General features: G+C 31.6%; 1 protein-coding gene across 1 annotated transcript; it reads left to right on the plus strand.

Annotated features, from left to right (window-relative positions):
• The first annotated feature begins 610 nt into the window (after nucleotides 1–610).
• On the plus strand, nucleotides 611–12032 carry LOC127805725 (uncharacterized). The gene is made up of 4 exons (XM_052342476.1): nucleotides 611–827; nucleotides 2662–2957; nucleotides 4051–4152; nucleotides 11775–12032. The coding sequence occupies exons 1-4, from the start codon at nucleotides 611–613 to the stop codon at nucleotides 12030–12032; spliced, it is 873 nt and encodes a 290-aa protein (XP_052198436.1).
• The last annotated feature ends 9019 nt before the right edge of the window (nucleotides 12033–21051 follow it).

Below are 21051 nucleotides of genomic sequence, written 5' to 3' on the forward strand. Positions count from 1 at the left end.
GCAGCGAGCGACAACGAAGGGGCCAATAGAAATGAGCCCTCTGACCAAACTGCAGATATCTTCCTTGCATTCCGTTGCTTCTGCTCACGAAAAGGAGTAAGTTTCTCTTCTTTATTCCCTCTCTTACGTCCTTCGGAAATCCTATTTAGACACTCAAGTTTAACACTTGTGGTAATACTTTGCATGCATTGTGTTTCAAATCTTCTTGAGAAAACATATATATATATATTCATATGGTAAGTTCTAGCTTTAATGCTGACGAATCATATACTTAAGCATGGTTTTTAAGATTTATTTTCAAGAAAATTTTGAAAAAAAGGGACTTCTTCTTGTTATGTATAAATTTGAATTTCGGATAGGTGTCATGGGAAGCCGTAACGCTGGAAGACCAAGACATAGGTAGAGCAATAATTGACTATGTTTGCTATAATAGAATCGACACTTTGGTTCTTGGTGCATCGTCCCGAAGCCTTACCAGGTATATTAATTTTAACTCTCCAGTTATTTCTATTTCTATCTACGACCTTATTTCTTTGTTGGATCGTTAAAATTAGAGGAGTATATATACATTTGCTCATGGTTAAAACTTATATATATATATATGTGCATCATGTTGGACAGATTGTTCAAGTCTGATATTCCAAGCATTGTACTAAAAGGGGTGCCCTATTTCTGCAACGTATACGTTATCGCTAAAGGTAAGATCATCTCCGAGCGGCTCGCCTCGACTCCATTGCCGGCCTCCTCAGCTCCGCCTCCTCGAAGGATGGCTTCTGTGCCCTATCGTAGTATCGACCAGACCGCCGGTTCCATGTACGTCTCAGAAAGTAGAAACCACTCATCAAAATGCATCCTTATTTAACATGATATGGACGAGTTATAGTTTTTATTTTTTTATGTATGAATTATTAAAAATGGCCAAAAGCATACTTATACCCTTAAATTTTTATATATATATTTTTTTGTGAAGCTTTAATTTTTTTGTAGTTTCAAATATATCCATAAATTTAGTCCAAAAGTATATTTATACCCTTGAGTTTTTGTATTTTTTTTTCTTGTGAAATCCTAAGGGCCTGTTCTCTTTCCCGTTTTCGGGCCGTTTTCTATTTTCAGTTTTTGAAAACATTGAAAATGCGTTCTCTTTATCATTTTTCAAAACGCGTTTTTAAAAACAACTAAAAATTTTGTTAAGGAAACTCAAAACAACAAAATGTTGTTTTGGGCGTTTTCAGTGAAAATACACTGAAAACACAAAACATTTTGAAAACGCGAAAAACAGCCCCCAACCCCCCCCCCCCGCGCAGGCACACGCAGACCCACTTCCCCCCCTCTCTCTCTCTCCCTCTCCCCCCATCTTCTCTCTGTTCTCGCTCTCCTCTTCTGGCCATCGACAGCCATAGCCACCGCCGCCGCCGACCTTCAACTCCACCGCCACCACAACCAGCGCCCCTCAACGCCACTGCGACCGGTACCGCAACCACCATCATCGACCTTCAACCCCATAGCCGCCACCGCGACCAGCACCCCCCTCCGCCACATTCAACCCCACAGCCAACGCCACCGCGACCAGCCCCCCTACCGCCATCGCGACCAGCCCCCCATCGCCACCGCGACAGTATCGCGACCAGCGCCCCTCACTGCCATAGCCACCGCGACCACCCGCCCCCCCCCCCCCCCCAGAAAACCCTAGAACGAAGAAGATGAGATGAGTTGCGGCTGATTTGATTTTTTGTTTTGTTATTTAATTTTTTTATTTTATTTATTTATTAAACTGAATATGTGATATATTTTATTTGTATTAATTTTTTTAAATGATATTTATAAGGTTGTTGATTTTTTTTTTATTTTATTTGAATTTTATTTTATAGTTTAAAATTTTGAATCAAATTTATAATTTATTAAATAAAATATCATAATAACAAAAAAAAATCGTTTTTAAAATTTCAAAGTAAACGCGTTTTCTAGTTTTCTGTTTTGAGAAATAGTTTTTCAGAATGACAAAAAGAACGCATTTTTAAAATTTTCAAAACAGACACTCAAAACACAAAACTCAAAATGAATTCAAAACTCAAAACACAAAACTCAAACACAAAGAGAACACCACCTAAGCTTTTTGTGGTTTCAATATATATCTAAACTATACAAAATCACTTATTTAAACACTTGGCACTTGGTCAGAAAGTGATATGGACGTGCACTGATGTAACAATTTTTTAGCATCTCCTCAACTCTCTCTTTCTCTCTCTAGCTTTGTCTTTTGCAAGAAATGCTATTCCCCTACTAGTTCCATCTTCGATTCCCCTAGACAATTGACTCAAGCACGTAAGTGAACCATTTAAGCCAACCGACCTACATAGCTCAACTAGAGGAGATGTAAGAGAGGCTAGAGAGAAAGGATAAGCAGCTAGAGAGGGGGGGGGGGGGCTAAGAAGAAGCCAAAAAATTGACACGTTAGTGCACACGCATATCGTATTTAAATAAATGATTTTATACAGTTTAGTGGCGCATTTGAAATCACGAACTTCATAAGCATAATTATTCTTTTGGCCTAAGTTTAGGGAGGAGAAAAACACAAAACTCCAGGGGCACAAATATGCTTTTGGCCTATTAAAAATTTAGACCAATTCATGATTTGTTTCATTGGATTGTTTCTATCTGCAGTGAGAGAGGAGTTCTCAGTTCCAGAGACTGAGATTTCATGTATAAGTGGGGATAGGATGAGCACTGATAGCACTTTGTTTGATTTTTACGACAACTTGGGATCGACGCTAAGCCGGGCACCTTCTAAGAGCGTTGGGATGGGCATGGGCATGAGAACGAGCACAAGCATGAACAGCAACCAATATCGACGCTTTGCAGTTTCGTCGGCTTGTCAATATGTCGATTTGGGCTCTGCAGATGAACTGGCGCTCCACAATCATGAGACTTCCCGAACATCACATCCGCCAAGACCCTCTGTGAGTTCGCAATACTTCATTACCTCCATCAAAGAAAGCCCTAAAACTTGTTAGAGTTTGAGAGGTTAAAATGGCTACTAGAACTTTTGACTTGTTTTGATTATATTTTTTTCTAATCAATTTAACTTATGTATTTTAATATTTTTTTTGTGTGATAATCAAAACTTTTGTTATTTCAATAACACATTTGAACCTGTATTTTTGAGTTAATTTAACTCTTATATTTTGACATTTTTTTCATATGGCAACTCAAACTTTTTATTGTTTCGATTACGCCTCTAAATCTGTATTTTGAAGTCAATTTAACCCTTTACTTTGATATGTACTTTGTCTGGTCTAAGGGTGTAATCAGAATAATAAAAAGTTTGAATTGTCATAGAAAAAATGTCAAACCTAAAATTTATTAGAATTTGAGGCCAAACCTATATTTTTGCCCCCTTACTTTTACGATTTTTTTGTGTGTGATCATTCAAATTTTTCGTTATTTCGATTATACCAATAAACTTGCATTTTCACGTCAATTAAAGCCTTGTATTTTGACATTTTTTTTTGTGTACAAACCCAAATTTTTCATTATTTTGACTACACTTTTGAACGTGTATTTTTAGATCAATTTAACTCCCCATACTTTGATGTGAACAGATTGTGACATATATTTTGTCATGTCACTTTACTTTTTTTTTTACACAAGAAAGTATAAGAGTTAAATTTACTCGAAAATATAGATTTAAGAGTGTAATTAGAATAATGAAAAGTTTAGCTTGTTATGTGAAAAAAATGTCAAAGTATAGGAGTCCAATTGACTAAAAGGTGTAAATTAAACAACGAAAAAATTGAGTCATCACACAAAAAAATGTAAAAATATAAAAATAAAAATATGAATGTGGCCGAGTTTGAAAAGTTATTGTACCTTAGAAAGGTTAATAACACATAAAAAAGCATAATCAAACTCCAAGATGAATCGAAACATTGCAGGAAAAAGAAATAATTAGACTGATTAGTATGAATGTGTTAAATTAATTAATTTGCATTAATTGTTGTATTAATTATATATATGTATATGTGTATGTATATATATATCGATGACTTGCAGGAAGAAGTTGAGGAGAAGTTAAGAAAGCTACAATTGCAGATCAAACAGACCATGGACATGTACCATGCAGCCTGCAAAGAAGCACTCACTGCAAAGCAACAGGTATTAAGAACATTATATATATATTCGATAAAGGAGTAAAGAATTTAAGTGGCCAAACTTATATTTTTTCTCCTGAACTTTTTTTATTTCAATTACATTTCTAAACCTGAATTTTTTAGTTAATTTAATTTTTGTACTTTGATTTTTTTTTTGTGTGACAACTGAACTTTTCATTATTTTAATTATATAATTGGACTTGTATTTTCAAATCAATTTAACTTCTGTACTTTGACATGAACAAAGTGTGACACGCATTTTGTCATCTCAGTTTATATGAAAGTACAAGGGTTAAATTGACTTAAAAATACAAGTTTAATGAAATAATCAAAATAACAAAAAATTTGGATTGTTATACAAAAAAAAGGATCAAAGTACATGAATTAAATTGATTAAAATTAAAATTAGATTCAGAAATGCAATCAAAATAACAAAAAGTTTGAGTGATCACATGAAAAAAATGAAAAGAGATTGGAAAATATATATAATTACTAATATGTGTGTATATATATATTTAGGTGAGAGAACTTCAACATCATCTAAAATTGGAAAATGAAAGGAGATTGGAAGAAGTAGAAGAAAGGGCAAAGGAAAGGGCCTTAGAGATTGCAGAGAAGCAGATAGAAAGGTATAAGACTGCACTTCATGTGTCTGAAGCAGCTTATAGGTAATAGGCTTTATTTTTATATTTATTTTAATTTTAAATAAAATTAATTGAGAGTCATTAGCAACCCATTTACATCCCTACTCGCAGAAAAGCCGAGCGAGAGGCACAAAAGAGAAATGATGTAGAAATCAAAGCATTAAGAGAGCTTGAGGACTTCAAGAAGAGGATGGCAAATTCTTCCCCCAACTATAAGTGTCTTTTTAATATTGTTGTTATCCTTTTCTTATTTCATTTTTTTATTTTTTGAAAAATTTAGAGCTCGATGTGATTCAATTATGATTTTCTTAATTAATCGTTAATATGTTCCTTGTTTAATAAAAAATTTGGTATTTTATGTGATAATTTATAGTCGTATCTATGTGATGTTATGAGTTGATTTCTATTGGGCTTAATGGAGGCAAATGCCTTCATAGTGCACTTGATACGTCTTTTGGGTTGTTGGGTTCCTTGATCACAAACTTTAAGATTGTTGGAGTTCATCATTCTGGCCATTGCGCCGGCTATGATGCACGGAAACACACTGGGAGTGCCGTTTCGACATTTTTCAAAAGTTTTCTGTATTGAAATGTTAAAAAACACCAAAAAAATATTTTTGGACTGTTTCATTAATTTCGAAAATGCTTTGAGACCGTTTTGTAATATTAAAAAAATATCAAAAATGTATTTCCATCTGCAAAGAGATTAAAGATGAAAAAAATTCTATCTCTAACTCAAATTTTTTAATTTTTTTCCGAATTTGTTTGAATGCATTATGAAATTTATGTTTATTTTTAGATTGAATAACTACTTTTAATAATTTTTTATATTAAAAATAATATTTACAAAAAGTCCTCTAGATTTTTTTTTTATTATTTACATGTCTCCCACGTGTTTGTTTTCTAGTTTTCTAAAAAATGTCATTTTTTTGTTTCCATTCCGTATTGTATTCATTTTCGTTTTTGTGCAAATATAAGGGGCAAGTATTATGACTAGCCATCTCTAGTTTTCTTTTTTATATTTATTTCTATTTTTAACCTTAGGCCTATCAACATAGGGCGATGTTTGTGTATAATTGTTTAAAATTAACTGGGGGCATTACAATTATTTTTATTTTTTTGGATTGTAAAAGGGGCTTATTGGTTAAAAATAAAATTATAAGAAAATTAAGTGTTCATAATTACAAATGTTGAGGGGATTTAGTGAAAGAGAGAATTAAAGAAATACAAAGAGCAAAAAATGAAATAATTAGCAAACAAGAGGCACAACAATATAGAGTTGTTCGACTTAATTAAGTCTAATCTATTATCTTAGTTTCTTATTAAGGATTTTTGAAAACAATTAATTATAAATCATCCTATCACTTCGGATAAGCCCTCTAGCACCAAACTAAGGATAAGAACATCTTGCTTGAACAAGCAAATCCCTAGCAATACAAGCTAGGTAAAAATGTATACAAGAAAATTAAGTTTCTAAGAGTATATCTTTTTAGTTATGAGTTCTCTCAATAAAAATTATAATACTTGAAAAGAATAAAAAATTAATAAACATACAAGCCTTACAAGAAAAATGAGAGAATAAAAGATGTAAGCACAATAAACTGATTGACTCTCTTGGAAGTTTGGCAATAAATTCTTCTAACCTTTTGTTTAGCCAACTTACTTATATTAATTAAGTTTTGATAACTAATAAAAATATTTTTATGATATAAATATATTTTCTACTCATACAAAAAAGTAAATTTATTTTGAATTAAATGTGGATTGTCTTTAAACATGTTTTCTTGTTTTAATCATTTATGTCTCAAAAGCTTATATTTGAATTTTCATATCTTGATAAATGTTTTTCTTTCTTATGTAAAAAGTAAATTTATTTTAAATTAAAGGTAAATTACTTTTAAACATGTTTTTTTGTTTTAATAATTTATGTCTCAAAAATTTAATCTAAATTTTTATATCTTGATATATGTATTTCTTTTTCATGCAAAAAGTAAATTTATTTTGAATTAAAAGAGAATTACTTTTAGACATATTTTCTTGTTTTAATCATTTATATTTCAAAAGCTTATATTTTAATTTCTAAATCTTAATTTTTCATGCAAAAAGTAAATTTATTTTAAATTAAAGGTGACTAATATTTAAACATGTTTCCTTGTTTTGTTCCTTATTGTTTGAGAAAACCTAAACAATTTTTGACTTTTAAACTTCATATTAATCCTTTCTTTAATACTAGTTTATTTGGAAGATGTATATATATAAAGTAAGTATGGAGGCTCAAAGTGAGAACAAACTTGATAGAGCATTAAAAAAAGAGTGAAAATGTTCGAAGTGCTGGAAGTGTCCTGGCTAGTGGAATTCTCAACCGTTGGTGACTCATTTGTAATTGTCTCTGATTATAAATTTGTTATTTTTACTCATTTATTGTGTGAGGGGATTGTATTTGCTAGTAGTGTCCTAGTGGTTCTTTCTTAGACAAGGGATTGCATGTTGATTCTAGCTCAAATTAAAAATTAATGTTGATTATTCTTAGTGGAATCTCAAGCTAATTCTTGAGAGACTTAAGCTAAGTCTTGAGAGAGAAGATTAGGCTCTTTAGAGCCGAACCTCTATAAATTTCTCTTGTTACTTGTGGTTGTGTGATTTTATTATTATTAATCTTATTGCAATCATCACATATTAAGATCACAAATTTAAAAATTTTTAAAAGATCTAAAATTATTAATTTTTGAAAAATCATTTCACCCCATCTTGGATATTTTTCTAGGCAACACCTTTAAATCCTCCACCAACCGAGTATTTATAGTTGTGGGTGAATGCTTTCAAAATTTTGACCGTTTGAGGTAGTTGGGGTGCATTTAATGCGCTCCAAAACTACCCGTTATGAGTTTTTGCGAAAAAAAAAATAGTCGACAGATGTAAAGCATCGATCGACAGATTAGAGTATAAATTCAAAAATCGGTCGACAAAAGAAGATGTTAGCTGACAAATGCAACATAGATACCAAATAAAATTGAATTGACATATATTCTGTTAGTCGATAAACCCTAGATGATTAGTTGACAAATTAGGCAAGTACTTAAAATTTAGGATAACATGCATTTTGTCGGTCGATAGGTAAAAGCCAAGATTGCCCATTAGTTGACTGATCTAAGTCAATCAATCAACAAATCCTACCTTTTTACCTTAGATCACATTTTAGCTTTAATTCTCAATATTTGGAGATTTATTTGAATTTTAATACTTTATTTTTCCAATCTCCTAAAATATGAATAGCATATATTTTGGAAATATTTTGACATATACTTTGTCAAAACAAATAACTTAGGAATATGAGTGACTTGGCAAAAAGAGTGTGAATTCATTTAGTTTAGCGAATTTTGAAATTGATTTTTGTTTGAAAGATGTTCAAAATTTTAATCTTATTTTGCATCATCAGAATCAAAAGCAAAATATCAGTACCTATACATAAATAAAAGGTTTATAAAAAATAACTATAAATTACAATTTGCACCATATTCATGTTAAGAAATTTGTGTAATTATACAAAAAAGGAATATTTCCACTATTTATGCAATATGGACAATTTATTTTGTACAAAATAATTTGATTTATTAATAAATATAATATTTATCCCCCAAAAAAATATATATGAAAAAAATTACTCATTTAAGTATTTTTTTAATGGCACAAACTAAATCATCAAATACATATAAATTCATAGGTGAACAGACCTATCTCATATTCTCTAAAATTTTCGATTCATTTACTCTAAAGTTATAGGTGAATGAATAGGTTCATCGTGAGCTGAATCTTGGGAGTCTGATCTCTTGAATAAATATAGTCAATTGCTCATTTTTGCACAAAGGCAAAATCAAACCCACGACCCTACAATATCTAAAACTCCTAAAGTAATTATATATATTATAAGATAATATAAATCATCTAATTAATTACGAGGATATGACAAAGAAAGAAACAACACTCTGGAATCTACAGCGGGCTGCTTAGACAAAAACCATGTGAGAACAGTCAGCAATCTACTGGCGGCTGCTTTAACAAAAACCACGTGCTAATAACATGTAAAAAATTAAATAATTTAATTCAACAATTTACGTCGCCGACCCCAAAACAAAGTGAGAAGATGTAACCACTAACCCGAAAAGAAAAGGAAAATATTTTGATTTTTGTAATTAAACGCACAAATATGTATAATGTTTGAAAATTTAATTCAAAATTAGTTTTATAGAAAAAAAAAGAAGAAAATTCAATATCAGGAGATTAATTAATCTGGCTCTTGTTCATTAACACCAATAATTAGTTAATTAAAGATCATTAATTACTTCTACTTTGCCAATTCTAGCTAATTCCTTCTTGCTTCGTTTAATCTAAGTAAATGCTTGACAAATTGGACTTATATAGTTGTTAATCAACAATAATTAAAGATGTTAATTACTTTAGTTAAGCGAGTTGGGCTTTTGACTTAATAATTATTTTTTTTTTTGTTGCTTAAGCAGAATAATAAATTTATTTGTAAAAAAATTCATCATCAAGTCTCTTGAAATTTACAAGAAAGAGAATAATCAGAAGACGCAAGACATCTCTTGTGCAAATATTTTGACACTTAACTCAGACAATGGAGAGAGATTGCTGAATAATCGAATGCAGAGATTCAATTGGTATCTAAGATGTAGTACTTGTTAGGATTCAAGATAAGTATTTCTAAAATTTGGAGATTGACTTGGATTACAACTTCTGATAAATAAGCTCTATTTTTTAAGAGATTTTTAGAGAAATTTTCAATTGTGGAAATTATTTGTTTGTACTTCCTGAGAACCTACTGTGGGAGAGGTTTCCAGGAGACCTGGGAGTCCACCAGGGTTCCTTCCTTTCCCCTATGTGGGAATCAGTCCGAGAGACCCTTTTGTTGGAAAAGTCTCTTCGAACCTCTGTTGGGGTCTTGTTCCTCCTTCTTGGACCTGTCCGTGATTCATGATTATCAATTCTATTTTATATATTTTTATAAAGAAGGTATTATAATAGAATGCAACCCTGTGGATGCAACAGTTAGTATTCAATTCTCTTTTTTTATATTAAATTCCAGTTTAAGGGAAAAGAACTGTTACAAGCGCATAGACAGCGAGGATTAGGACCCATAGAAACAGAATAATTAGAGTCATATCAAATGCCGAAAAGCTCCCTAATTAAAAAGCATGACCCCCACAGGGAAGAAGTATAAACACTTGCTCATTTTATTAGGGCATTTCTTATTACAACCATAATTAATGGTGTGCCCTTTCCAAGGACCCTGACCTTATTTATTGTAAGTTTGAGAGTGGCCAACTCACAGCAAACCAAGGCTAATGGCAATGGAGGCCATGAACAAGCCCTTGTGCTCTTTCTTCTTCTTCTTCTTCTTCTTCTTCTTCTTCTTCTTCACTTTGATCTTTCTGGTATTCCAAACCCATGCCGATCCAACTATCACTTCTACTCCATCCCCATCCAGGCCTCCCCGATTGTAATATGATTTATTAGATATGAACCCTTAAAATCAATTCTAATGACTATGAAACTTGAACGTATAATTCTTTAAATATTAATAAAATGACAAGTTTATGTTGTTATTTAAATTGTAATATGATTTAAATTAAACATATATATACATATATTAGTATAATATAGAGAAAATATCATCCTTAAGTGTTAAGGATATGAGTAATGATTAATCCATGGTTTGTTGTGCTATAAACAAGTTTTTAGTCATAAGGTTTGTTATGAAATTGGATCGACAACAAATTATAATTAAACCAATCAACCACACACGAACACAAAATTTAACGTGAAAAATCTAAATCGAAAAAAAATCATTGGCAGAATGAACAAAATATCACCAACCAAATATTGGTAATACAAAAATGACATAGGCACACACCCTCTGTGTTTTATTTCATGTGACCTGAGCACCTATTTATAGACCTGAAATCATCTATGGATGAACACAGAAAATTATATTCTGATCAGAAGATGGTGCATGAGAATATTCCTGCAGATGAAATAAATCTCACATAAAATTGAATTTGATAACATCATAATCACAATTAAATTCGAACTCATAATCATGGTCAAATCAGGAGTCCCAATCTCACTCAAATTAGAATTTCGGGTCACAATTGTAACAAGTTCCTAACCTGGATAATAGAAACTCACAAAGACAAGAACATCGTCTTCCTCTTTATTCAGTATGAGATGCTGAAGAAAAAGGTTGGTGAATCTCATACCATTTCATATCACTATAAAAAATCAGAGTTTTATCGACAAAAATTTTCGTTGCTAAAACATAAAAATCCATCGTTAAATCTTTTAGCGATAAATTTAGTGACAGGGGCATACCCGTCGCTAAAGGTAGCGTCACTAAATATTAGCGACGGGAGGAGTTTTGCGATTGAATCAGCGATGAGAGCCAAGCCTGTCACTAATTAGCGATGGGTGTGACTCCTGTCGCTAATTTTAATAAAATAAATAAAAATATTTTAAAACGTAAATCAAAAATAAAATTATTAAAAATTTATATAAATAAATTTTCTAATTGTTAAAAAATTAACAAAATAAAAAAATTTATTTTCTAAATAAATAAATTTAAAAGACAAAATAAAAATAAAATTTGTAAACATAAATCAAAAATAAAATTATAACAAAATTTATATAAGTAAAAATTTAAATATAAAAAAATTCATATTTAATTATTATTCAAATTTTTATTTATTTTATATTTATTTATAATAAAATTTATATATAAATAAAATTGATGATAATTAACAATTTTCTTTAATTAATTAAATAGAAATTAAAAATATATTTATATAATCATTAATTTAAAAAAATGAAAATTCATATAATTTTATAAAATAACAAAACTAAATTTGAAATTGAAACCGATTAATTCATAAATATTCAGTTACAATCATCATTTTGTTCCTCATTATTAGAAAACTGGTTACTCGGTCCTGGTTGAATCGACGGTCCAGGTTGCTGATAAGACGAGCAAGGTTGTTGTAACACCATCATTTGTCTATTCATCTGCTCCTGCCACTGACACAACTACATATTGTCGTTTCTCACCTCTGTCACCTCGATCCGAACGGAATACAGCTCCTCATCCATCCAAGTCCGGGAGGAATGCAGCTTATTTTGCACCTCGACCACTTAGGTCCGAGCGGAATGCATCTCCTCGTTCATCTGGGTGACCCTTAATCTCATTTGTTCTAATTCCAACGACAACCCATATGAACCACTGGAGCTATTATCGAATCCAACTGGGAATGACTACCTACTGATTAGTGGTTAATTTTATAAAAAATTTGTTATAATTATACCCTTCTTTTGATCTTAAAAATGGTTTAAATTAGATATTAATATATATTTTATGGTTATATGCAAGTTTAAATTGAAAGATGAATGAAATGAAGTTCTAAAGTAAATAATAATAATATATAAAATTATATATAATACATATACATCATTATATGCATGCATGTAATATATAATATAATCTAATATATATATGTGCCATGTGTAATACATATATATAATATATAATTTATTAATAACATTAAATTATTTTTATTTTTTTTAGGCATGAAGAATTCAAGCCCATGAAAACTTAAAGTCCATGAAGAATTCAAATCCATGAAGAAATCAAGTCCATGAAGAAATCAAATCCATGAAGAAATCAAATCCATGAAGAAATCAAGCCCATGAAAAATTAAAATCCATGAAGAATTCAAGCCCATGAAGAATTAAGGCCCAATTTGAGCAACCCATGGAAGATATTATTTGGAGAAGGCCCAAGGATTATTTTTAATCCTAATGAAGATTAAAAACCAATTTATAGAAATCTATTTTTATTTTTTATGTGAGAGCTTTATTAGGTGTGTTTTTTAGCTAAAATCCATTTAACTATTAGGTGGATATTATACCTAAAATCCATTTAACTTTATGAGTGCTTTATTAGGTATGTATTTTAGCTAAAATCCATTTAATATTAGGTGTGTATTATAACTAAAATCCATTTAACTTTAAGTGTGTGAGTGCCCATTAGATATAATTATGTCTAGTTGAATAATTGAAATTGTGTGGTTTGTATTGCATCTTGTAGCCTATAAATAGATCACTTGATTGCATTTGTAAGTGTGATTATTATTCTTGAATCAAAGTTTAGTTGTTTCCTTATAATTCTCTCTTTGAGAATTGTTCTTGTTCTTTCCCCTTTTCTTTAGTATTCTCTCTTGTGATCTTACTTCCTTCCTTTCTTCTTTTAAATTCTTATGTCATTTATTATTACTTTATTATTAACCGCCTAAATGGCCAGTTAATTTGTGCCTTTAAATTTCTGCAATTTTAATTCTTGTCATTTAATTATTCACCGCCTAAATGGACGGTTAGTTTATGCCTTTAAATTACTGCAATTTTAATTCTTGTTATTTAATTATCCACCGCCTAAATGGCCGGTTAGTTTATGCCTTTAAAATTTCTTGTCATTTAAATTCTGTTATTTAAATTACGTCGTTTAAATTCATGTCAATTAACTTTTAAATGGAAATGAGTAGCTAAATCTAATCTTGGGTTAAGGCAAGGACAGTGTCCAACGCCAATGATTCCCAAAGAAAGCTGCGCTTTAAATAAGTAACATTAATTTAAATTTCAGTATGAGTGTATCTTAATTATTGAGAAATCACTAGGTTTGGATTGGAGCGTAAGCCTAACTTAGAGCTTTCATGCCATGTATGAGAGTTACTAGAACTGGAAACGCTATCATACCCAAACCCAGATGATTAATTTAGTTGTTTTGTGTATTAATTGCAATTGAATTTATGGTGGTTGCTTAAATTAGAATCCCGCATATCATGTATGGGGATTGCTTAACCTAGAACTATCATCATCTCTAATTGCATTTAATAACAAACCCTCATATCTGAAATTAAATTAATGTTGCTAATCTTTTATGCTAAAATTTGGGAATCAACGGGTTGGTACTGAAATTGTCTTAACTCAAGCACTATCCAAATTCATATTTTTACGTTTAATGTTTATTTCAATTTCTGCCTTACTTTATTTTCTAGTATCTGTTGTCTAAAAAAAACCCGTAAAAAATCTTGTTGCCAATTTGTCCAAATGCGTGTGCGTGTGTGTGACATTCTTTTTCTTTTGCCATAAATAAATCTCTCAGTGGACGACCTGGATTCATCTAGAAAATATAAATTTAAATTTGGACTACAACTGCACTCGTACACTGGCGAGTATAAACCTCTCACTAAAATAAAAAAAATATAAAAGTTTTATTATGATTTATTTTTATTGTGTTTTAATTGCAGGATGAGAGTGCAGTCACCTACCTTGAGAGCTGAGATAGTAGACACGACCCTTTTTGTTCCTATTAGAGATAGCCTGAGAAAAAATCTAATTTTCGTCGACTGTAGGTGGAGAGGACGACTCGTTACCGCCGGCTTATGCTGAAGATGCCTCCGCACTTAATCTTTTGAACGCCTCATATATATATAAATTAAAACATTGACGTTGTCAATTAATAAAAAAAACATAAAATTGTAATGTTAATTAAATTGTACATAAATACAATTACCGCGACGGCCTTTGATCTATTATTAACCCATACTTCTTATCTTTGATTATCCTTCCGAGTATGGGTTCTCCTGAAAATCTCAAATTCATTAGGCTCGCGGTCTAATTCCCTTGCCTGCATGACAAATATATGAAATAAAAAATATATATATAAATCATTATATATATAAGTTAATAAAATTTACATTTAAGTAAAAAAACTAATTACCATAATTTTTCGGCTCTCGGTGAAATGAATGAATCCTCCTATGTGGACTGACCCACCAGTCTCAGAAGCGCGATTCTTTTTGTTTTGTTCTACTCGCTTATTGTATTCGTTTTCATCCCACTTGGCCTAAAATGCTCGCTGCACCATCGGATCCATCCACTCGCCTTTATCTGCACTTCATTTAATTTTGTTCAAATTAATTCTAAAACTTCTCCGACTAGATTTATTCTAAGTGATCCATATACGATCACTCTCATCGGGTTGCCACTTAAACTCATTATACAGGAAATTAAAAATAAATAAATACGTATAATTTTTTTTTGAAACTTTCTATAATTAATAATTGTAATTATACTTACGCTAAATTCGTCTAACCACATTCGTCATGTTAATTTAGGCACATCATCTCAATGAAGACAAACTTTAGTGTATCGTCTCTTCTAAATCTTTGATTGTACACCTGGTGGGCCAATCTCAGGGAAAAAACTATAAAACCAATATTTATCAAGTAAGAAATTGCATTTTTGTGTTTAACAATTATAAATAATTAATTAAAAATAATATATATATATATAAGATACTCACTGATCATAGTTTTGATTGCAGGATAACTCTACTCGGTGATCAGCTCGGTCGGTATTAACTGGCTCAGATGGAGTCTGGTCAACATTTTGTGCAGGAAAAGATGTCGAAGGATGTGCATATGGTGTCGGCATAAATGAGTATGGGTTACCTTCTAAGGGATGAAAAGTAAACAGATAGGGGACAAAATGTGGTGCAGTCTCAGGTGGGAGGGATGTGGGTGGGATTGTAGTATAACTCATATGATATGGCATAGAGGAAAATGGTTGTTGGAACTGAGGCATGAGAATGAAAGCATGTGGGTGTGATGACTGAGGATATAAAGGAGTAGACAAAACAGCATCTGTGGAAACAGAAGAAGAAGATTGTGAACCAGTACTATTAGGATCTGGGGAAGGTGTGTCCCAATAGGATCGACGTCTTCCTATACCCCTACTATCCCTACCCCTACTTGGTTAGAGAGATGAATGTTTTGATATCTGTTTTTGAGAATTACATGAAACATAAAAATACGATAAAACGTACAAGGTCACAAATATTCAAAAATACAAAAGATATTATATCATAACGTATATAAGTGAATTCACATATTTATAAATATATCAATCTTCTTCTACAAATTCATCACTATCTATGTCATCAGTCAATAACTCTTCTTCACCGTCTTCTGATATAGATTCTTCCTCTGCATCATCATCTTCTTCTTGTTGAACAATATTTGAAACATCTATTTCCTCGATTATCCCATCTAAATTTTGTAAACCACCTCTAAGGTCATCATTTTGATCAATTTGCGGGAGTTCTGGTATTTCATCCTCCTAGAAAGGTTCTTCCATGTTAGTTTCGGGAGCCATTATTATAGGTTGTGTCTTTATTTTAATAACAACCATCCAATCACATTTATCACGACAAGTGTTGGGGTACGACGCGTAATAAACTTGTTTAGTTTGTTGAGCAAAAATGAAAGGATCATATTTCTTATACCTTCTTGACGATCGAACCTTGACAATACCATACTTTTCGCGGATTTTGGTTCCCTGAGGACTTGGATCTTACCATTCACATTTGAACAAAACTACCATTTTGACCAGTAGGCTTGCATATTCCAATTAAATAATGTCTATAATTTTTTCATAATAATAGGTCTCTAAGGATCCAATCCCTATCCTAGTCACGCAAACACCAATTTTTTTTATAGATCTACTATTACTCCATTCGACGGTGTGTAATTTATATCTATTCACGAAATACATTGGCCAATACTGCACGTTTGGAGTCGGTCCCATCCTATGTTCTGAATTAATGGATCTATAACAACTTGAGTATTCAAATTAACCTGAGAAAACGTTTGAATCACTTAATGTATTTTTAAAATTCAATTAAAAAATAATCTAGTATGAAGTAACATACTTGATGATGAAACCACTTAGGAAAATGTTTCTCGATTTGTTTATCTATTTCTGTGTCTGTGATATTTGAAGATAGCTAACGCAATATATTGGTGTACATGCTAAAAAATTTAAATAATGTATCAATCAAATAATATGAACCAAGTATGAACTTATAAATATATTCATTTAAATTTTAATTCTTACTCGATGTAAGGTTCGACTTTCGAAGTATTTAACAAGACATATAATTTGGCGGCTTTAAATTCTTTTTCATCCATCGACTTGATTTTCATTTCTCACGCAGCAAGGCCTGAATAATTGAACACGAAAATTTATGGATATGAAGAATATTCCCCATTGTCATTTCGAGGGACTCTCGTTCTTCTTAATGGAACATTTGGTGCAAAATAATATGATCCAAATGTGGACGTCTCCTTAATTAAATATGTCTCACATATAGATCCTTCTACATGAGTTTTATTGCAGACCTTCTTCTTTGAAGTGTTGAGGAACTTAAATCATTCGAAGATCTCCTCAATATAGGAAAATTTTTTTATCTTTAAAAATAAACGATTCAAATTATATTAGACGTACCTTTTAAAGGGATACATCCATCTGTATTGTACTGGTCCCCCCACCTTTGCTTCGTAAACTAAGTGCACTGGGAGATGCTCCATTAGATTAAACCATCGGGGAGGAAATACACACTCTAATTTGTATAAAATGATGGGTATATTTTGTTCCATGACATCTAGGTGTTCAATCCTCAATATTGTTGAGCAAATGTCTTTGAAAAAATGGCATAACTTAGTGACCAGATTCCAAATTTGATCTGGTGATGCTCCAAATGCCGTTGGAAGTAATCGCTCCATAACTTTTCAATCCAAATAACTTTGCGTTTCTCATATCAATGCACTTACCCAATCTAGAATCATATCCATCAAGGAGCTTAAGTTCTTTTATCCACGTAAAAATATTTAACTTTTGTTCTCTTGTGAATGTACTTAGGAATTGATTTATTGGTATTTGAAATTAATCCATTGTGCAGATAATTTTGTTTGACTCGATAATATTGTCTTGTGTGGTATATATGATTTTATTAGGCCCTTAAAAAAAAATTTACCCAATAAAAAATTATATTAATAAAATAATAATAATAAAATTAATAAAAAATAAAAGAAAATAATAATAATAAAAAAAATTGAATTGAGAGAGACAGAATTGACACTGGTGGTAGCCATTTTTCTCGGGCAGTGCAATCACACTGTCCTATACAAGAAGAGGCACATTGCCAAATGTTGAAAAATGAGGCACCAAGTGTTGAAAAAAGAGACGCCAAGCCTGACCCTACAATTATGGCATGCCTCGAGCCGAGTGTAGAATAGTGATGCCCATTGCTCTATAAGAGACTCTATATTTGTATGAGGTAAGCCACACTTCTGCAAGCAAGCTCAGTCTCCTCTCTTTCATGTTGTTCTTCGATCGGTACTCTCGTCCATTTTGTAAAATTCATAGTTTTTAGTCTTCTTTTATTATAGTTATATTTTTTTTTTTTAAAAAAAAATGGATCTTCAACTCTCAAAAATTCGCAAGTACTATCCATCTCTCATAATGAATGATTTGAAAAAAATTTATGCCGCTAGGTGTGAAAGACTTAGAATGTTGATGTATAATAACATCCCTGAAGATATTCGCTGGTTGATCAAAGCAAAAGTTCGATTACTAGGCGAAACTTCACCTAGTTTTAAGCACTTTTCAGGTTTAGGGAAGTGTAGTTTTGCGAAGAAACGAAGAGCGAAAAGAGTGAATGGTTGTCACAAATGTGCTCGTTGGACCTGTAACACACGATGCAAATCTATGGGGTTTACGTCCGTAAATCGAGAAGATAAAATTAGTTTCATAAAGGATGGGCTGAGTAAGGAGTCTTTGGATGATATCCGATTGACTCTTGAGACGCATCCATGTGGAATAGTGCAAAAAAAACTTCTTGCTTTATGGACCCAGTTCATAAGTGACCACCAACGCTATAGTCTTGGGAATCTGACTAAAAATGACCCTGTTTGCCAATCTATAAGAAAATTGGATAGAGAGCCTATCCCCACTTCATAGAAGGTGTTTAAGCCGTTTCTGGACGTAAAATCAGAGGAATATGTGAGCCACGATCACAACTATTTGTACATACGCATAATTTTTGTTTGTGTTTATTTCTTGTTGAATTTTTGTATAGCTACTTTTGATCACCAAACCTCTTTTTAGGGCATACATAAAGAACAAATATAAATGGAAGGTCAGTTAGTTTGTCGAATCAACACCATATGTGTACTATGTGGCTCTCAACTCGGGAGCGATAGTTGTTACGCACTTGCAGCAAGGGAACTTGGCCTAAAATTAGGAGAGAAAAAAATTAATTTGGTATATGGAGGGGGAAGTCGTGGATTGAATGGTTGTATTTCGCAAGCTGCACATCTTGAAAAATCATGTGGTAGGTGTAATGCCAATCCCTTTGGCTGAACCACATATTTCTGAGTTTACACGCGGTCAACTTATAGAAACGACTTCTATGTCTGAGCGCATGGCTTGTAAGATTTATCAGTCAGACGCCTTCATTGTTTTACTAGGAGGTTTTGGAACACTTGAGAAATCTTTTGTATAATCTCCTGGGCTAAGAGTAATGTCCATACCAAACCCATTGGACTTTTAAATGTTAATCATTTTTTCGATGGGTTGCTCTATTTTCTTGATCAGGTTGTGGATCAAAAGTTCATTTCTTTTTCAGCAAGAAAGATTCTCATTTCCGTATCTACCATTGATGAGCTACTAGAGAATGTGTAAAAAAGAGAGGATGTGCATAGATTACATGAAGCCAACTCTATGACTAGAAAGGATCATTTTCCGCTCCTATTTTGGATCAGGTGTTAGAGAGAATAATAGGACATGCCTTCTACTTCTTCTTAGATGGGTATTCTGGGTTAATTAGATTGAAATTGCCTTAGAGGATCAGGAGAAAACCACATTCACATGTCCATTCGAGACATTTGCTTACAGACGAATGCCATTTGGTCTGTGCAATGCCCCTGCAACCTTTCAACCAAAATTTGACTGCACTCTTACTCTGCAATTAAAACACAATAAAAATTTTATATTTTTTTTTCTTTATCTAGGTGAATGGTTTATACTCGTCAGTGTACAAGTGCAGTTGTAGTCTAAATTTAAATTTATACTTTCTGGATGAGTCCAGGTCGTCCACTGAGAGATTTATTTATGACAAATGAAAAAGAATGTCACACACGTGCACACGCATTTAGATGGATTAGTAACAAGATTTTTCTATGGTTTTTTTTTTTTTTATAATAGAAACTAGAAAATAAAGTAAGGTAGAAGTTGAAATAAATGCTTAATGTGAGGATATAAAATTGGATAGTACTTGAGTTAAGACAATTTTATCACCAATCCGTTGATTCCCAAATTTTAGCAGACAAGGTTAGTAACATTAATTTAATTTCAGATATGAGGGTTTGTTACTAAATGCAATTAGAGATGATGATAGTTCTAGTTTAAGCAATCCCTATACATGATATGCGTGATTCTAATTTAAGAAACTATTATAAATCCAATTACAATTAATATATAAAATAATTAAATTAATCATCCGAGTTTGGGTATGATAGCGTTTCCAGTTCTAGTAACTCTCATGCGTGACATGAAAGCTCTAAATTAGGCTTACGCTCCAATCCAAACCTAGTAATTTTTTAATAATTAAAACACACTCATACTGAAATTTAAATTAATGTTACTCATTTAAATCGCAGTTTTCTTTGGGAATCATTGGCGTTGGACACTGTCCTTGCCTTAACCCAAGATTAGATTTAGCTACTCATTTCCATTTAAAAGTAATTGACAAGAATTTAAATGACGTAATTTAAATAACAGAATTTAAATGACAAGAATTAAAATAGCAGAAACTAACCGACCATTTAGGCGATGGATAATTAAAAGACAAGAATTAAAATTACATAAATTTAAAGGCAAAAATTAACCGGCCATTTAGGCGATGGATAATAAAGTAACAATAAATTACATAAGAATTTAAAAGAAGAAAGAAAAGAAGTAAGATTACAAGAGAAGACAAGAGAGAGAATAAGAGCAATTCTCTAAGAGAAACTCTAAGAACAAAACTAAACTTTGATTCAAGTAATAACAACCTCCTCACAAATGCACCCAAGTGAGTTATTTATAGCTCACAAGATACAATACAAACCATACAATTATTCAACTAAACATAATCATATCTAATGGGCACTCACAAAACATTCACCTAACTAGTGGAAGAAAATTAGGTAAAAGACAAAAAATACAAAAAACTTTAGGTGGTAAATCACTCATAAAAAATACAAAACAAAGAAAAATCTTCTACAAATTGGGCTTTGTTGGGCCTTTGATTGGTCT

Source organism: Diospyros lotus, chromosome 7, assembly GCF_014633365.1.
Source record: "Diospyros lotus cultivar Yz01 chromosome 7, ASM1463336v1, whole genome shotgun sequence".
In the NCBI taxonomy this organism is placed as follows: Eukaryota; Viridiplantae; Streptophyta; class Magnoliopsida; order Ericales; family Ebenaceae; genus Diospyros; species Diospyros lotus.

Excerpts from the sequence above, each read along its gene's own strand:
- LOC127805725 (XM_052342476.1), top strand. The coding sequence starts at position 611 with ATGTTGGACAGATTGTTCAAGTCTGATATTCCAAGCATTGTACTAAAA. Across the intron at positions 2,958-4,050 it reads CACATCCGCCAAGACCCTCT|GAAGAAGTTGAGGAGAAGTT; the intron begins GTGAGTTCGCAA and ends GATGACTTGCAG. Across the intron at positions 4,153-11,774 it reads CACTCACTGCAAAGCAACAG|AAAACTGGTTACTCGGTCCT; the intron begins GTATTAAGAACA and ends CCTCATTATTAG.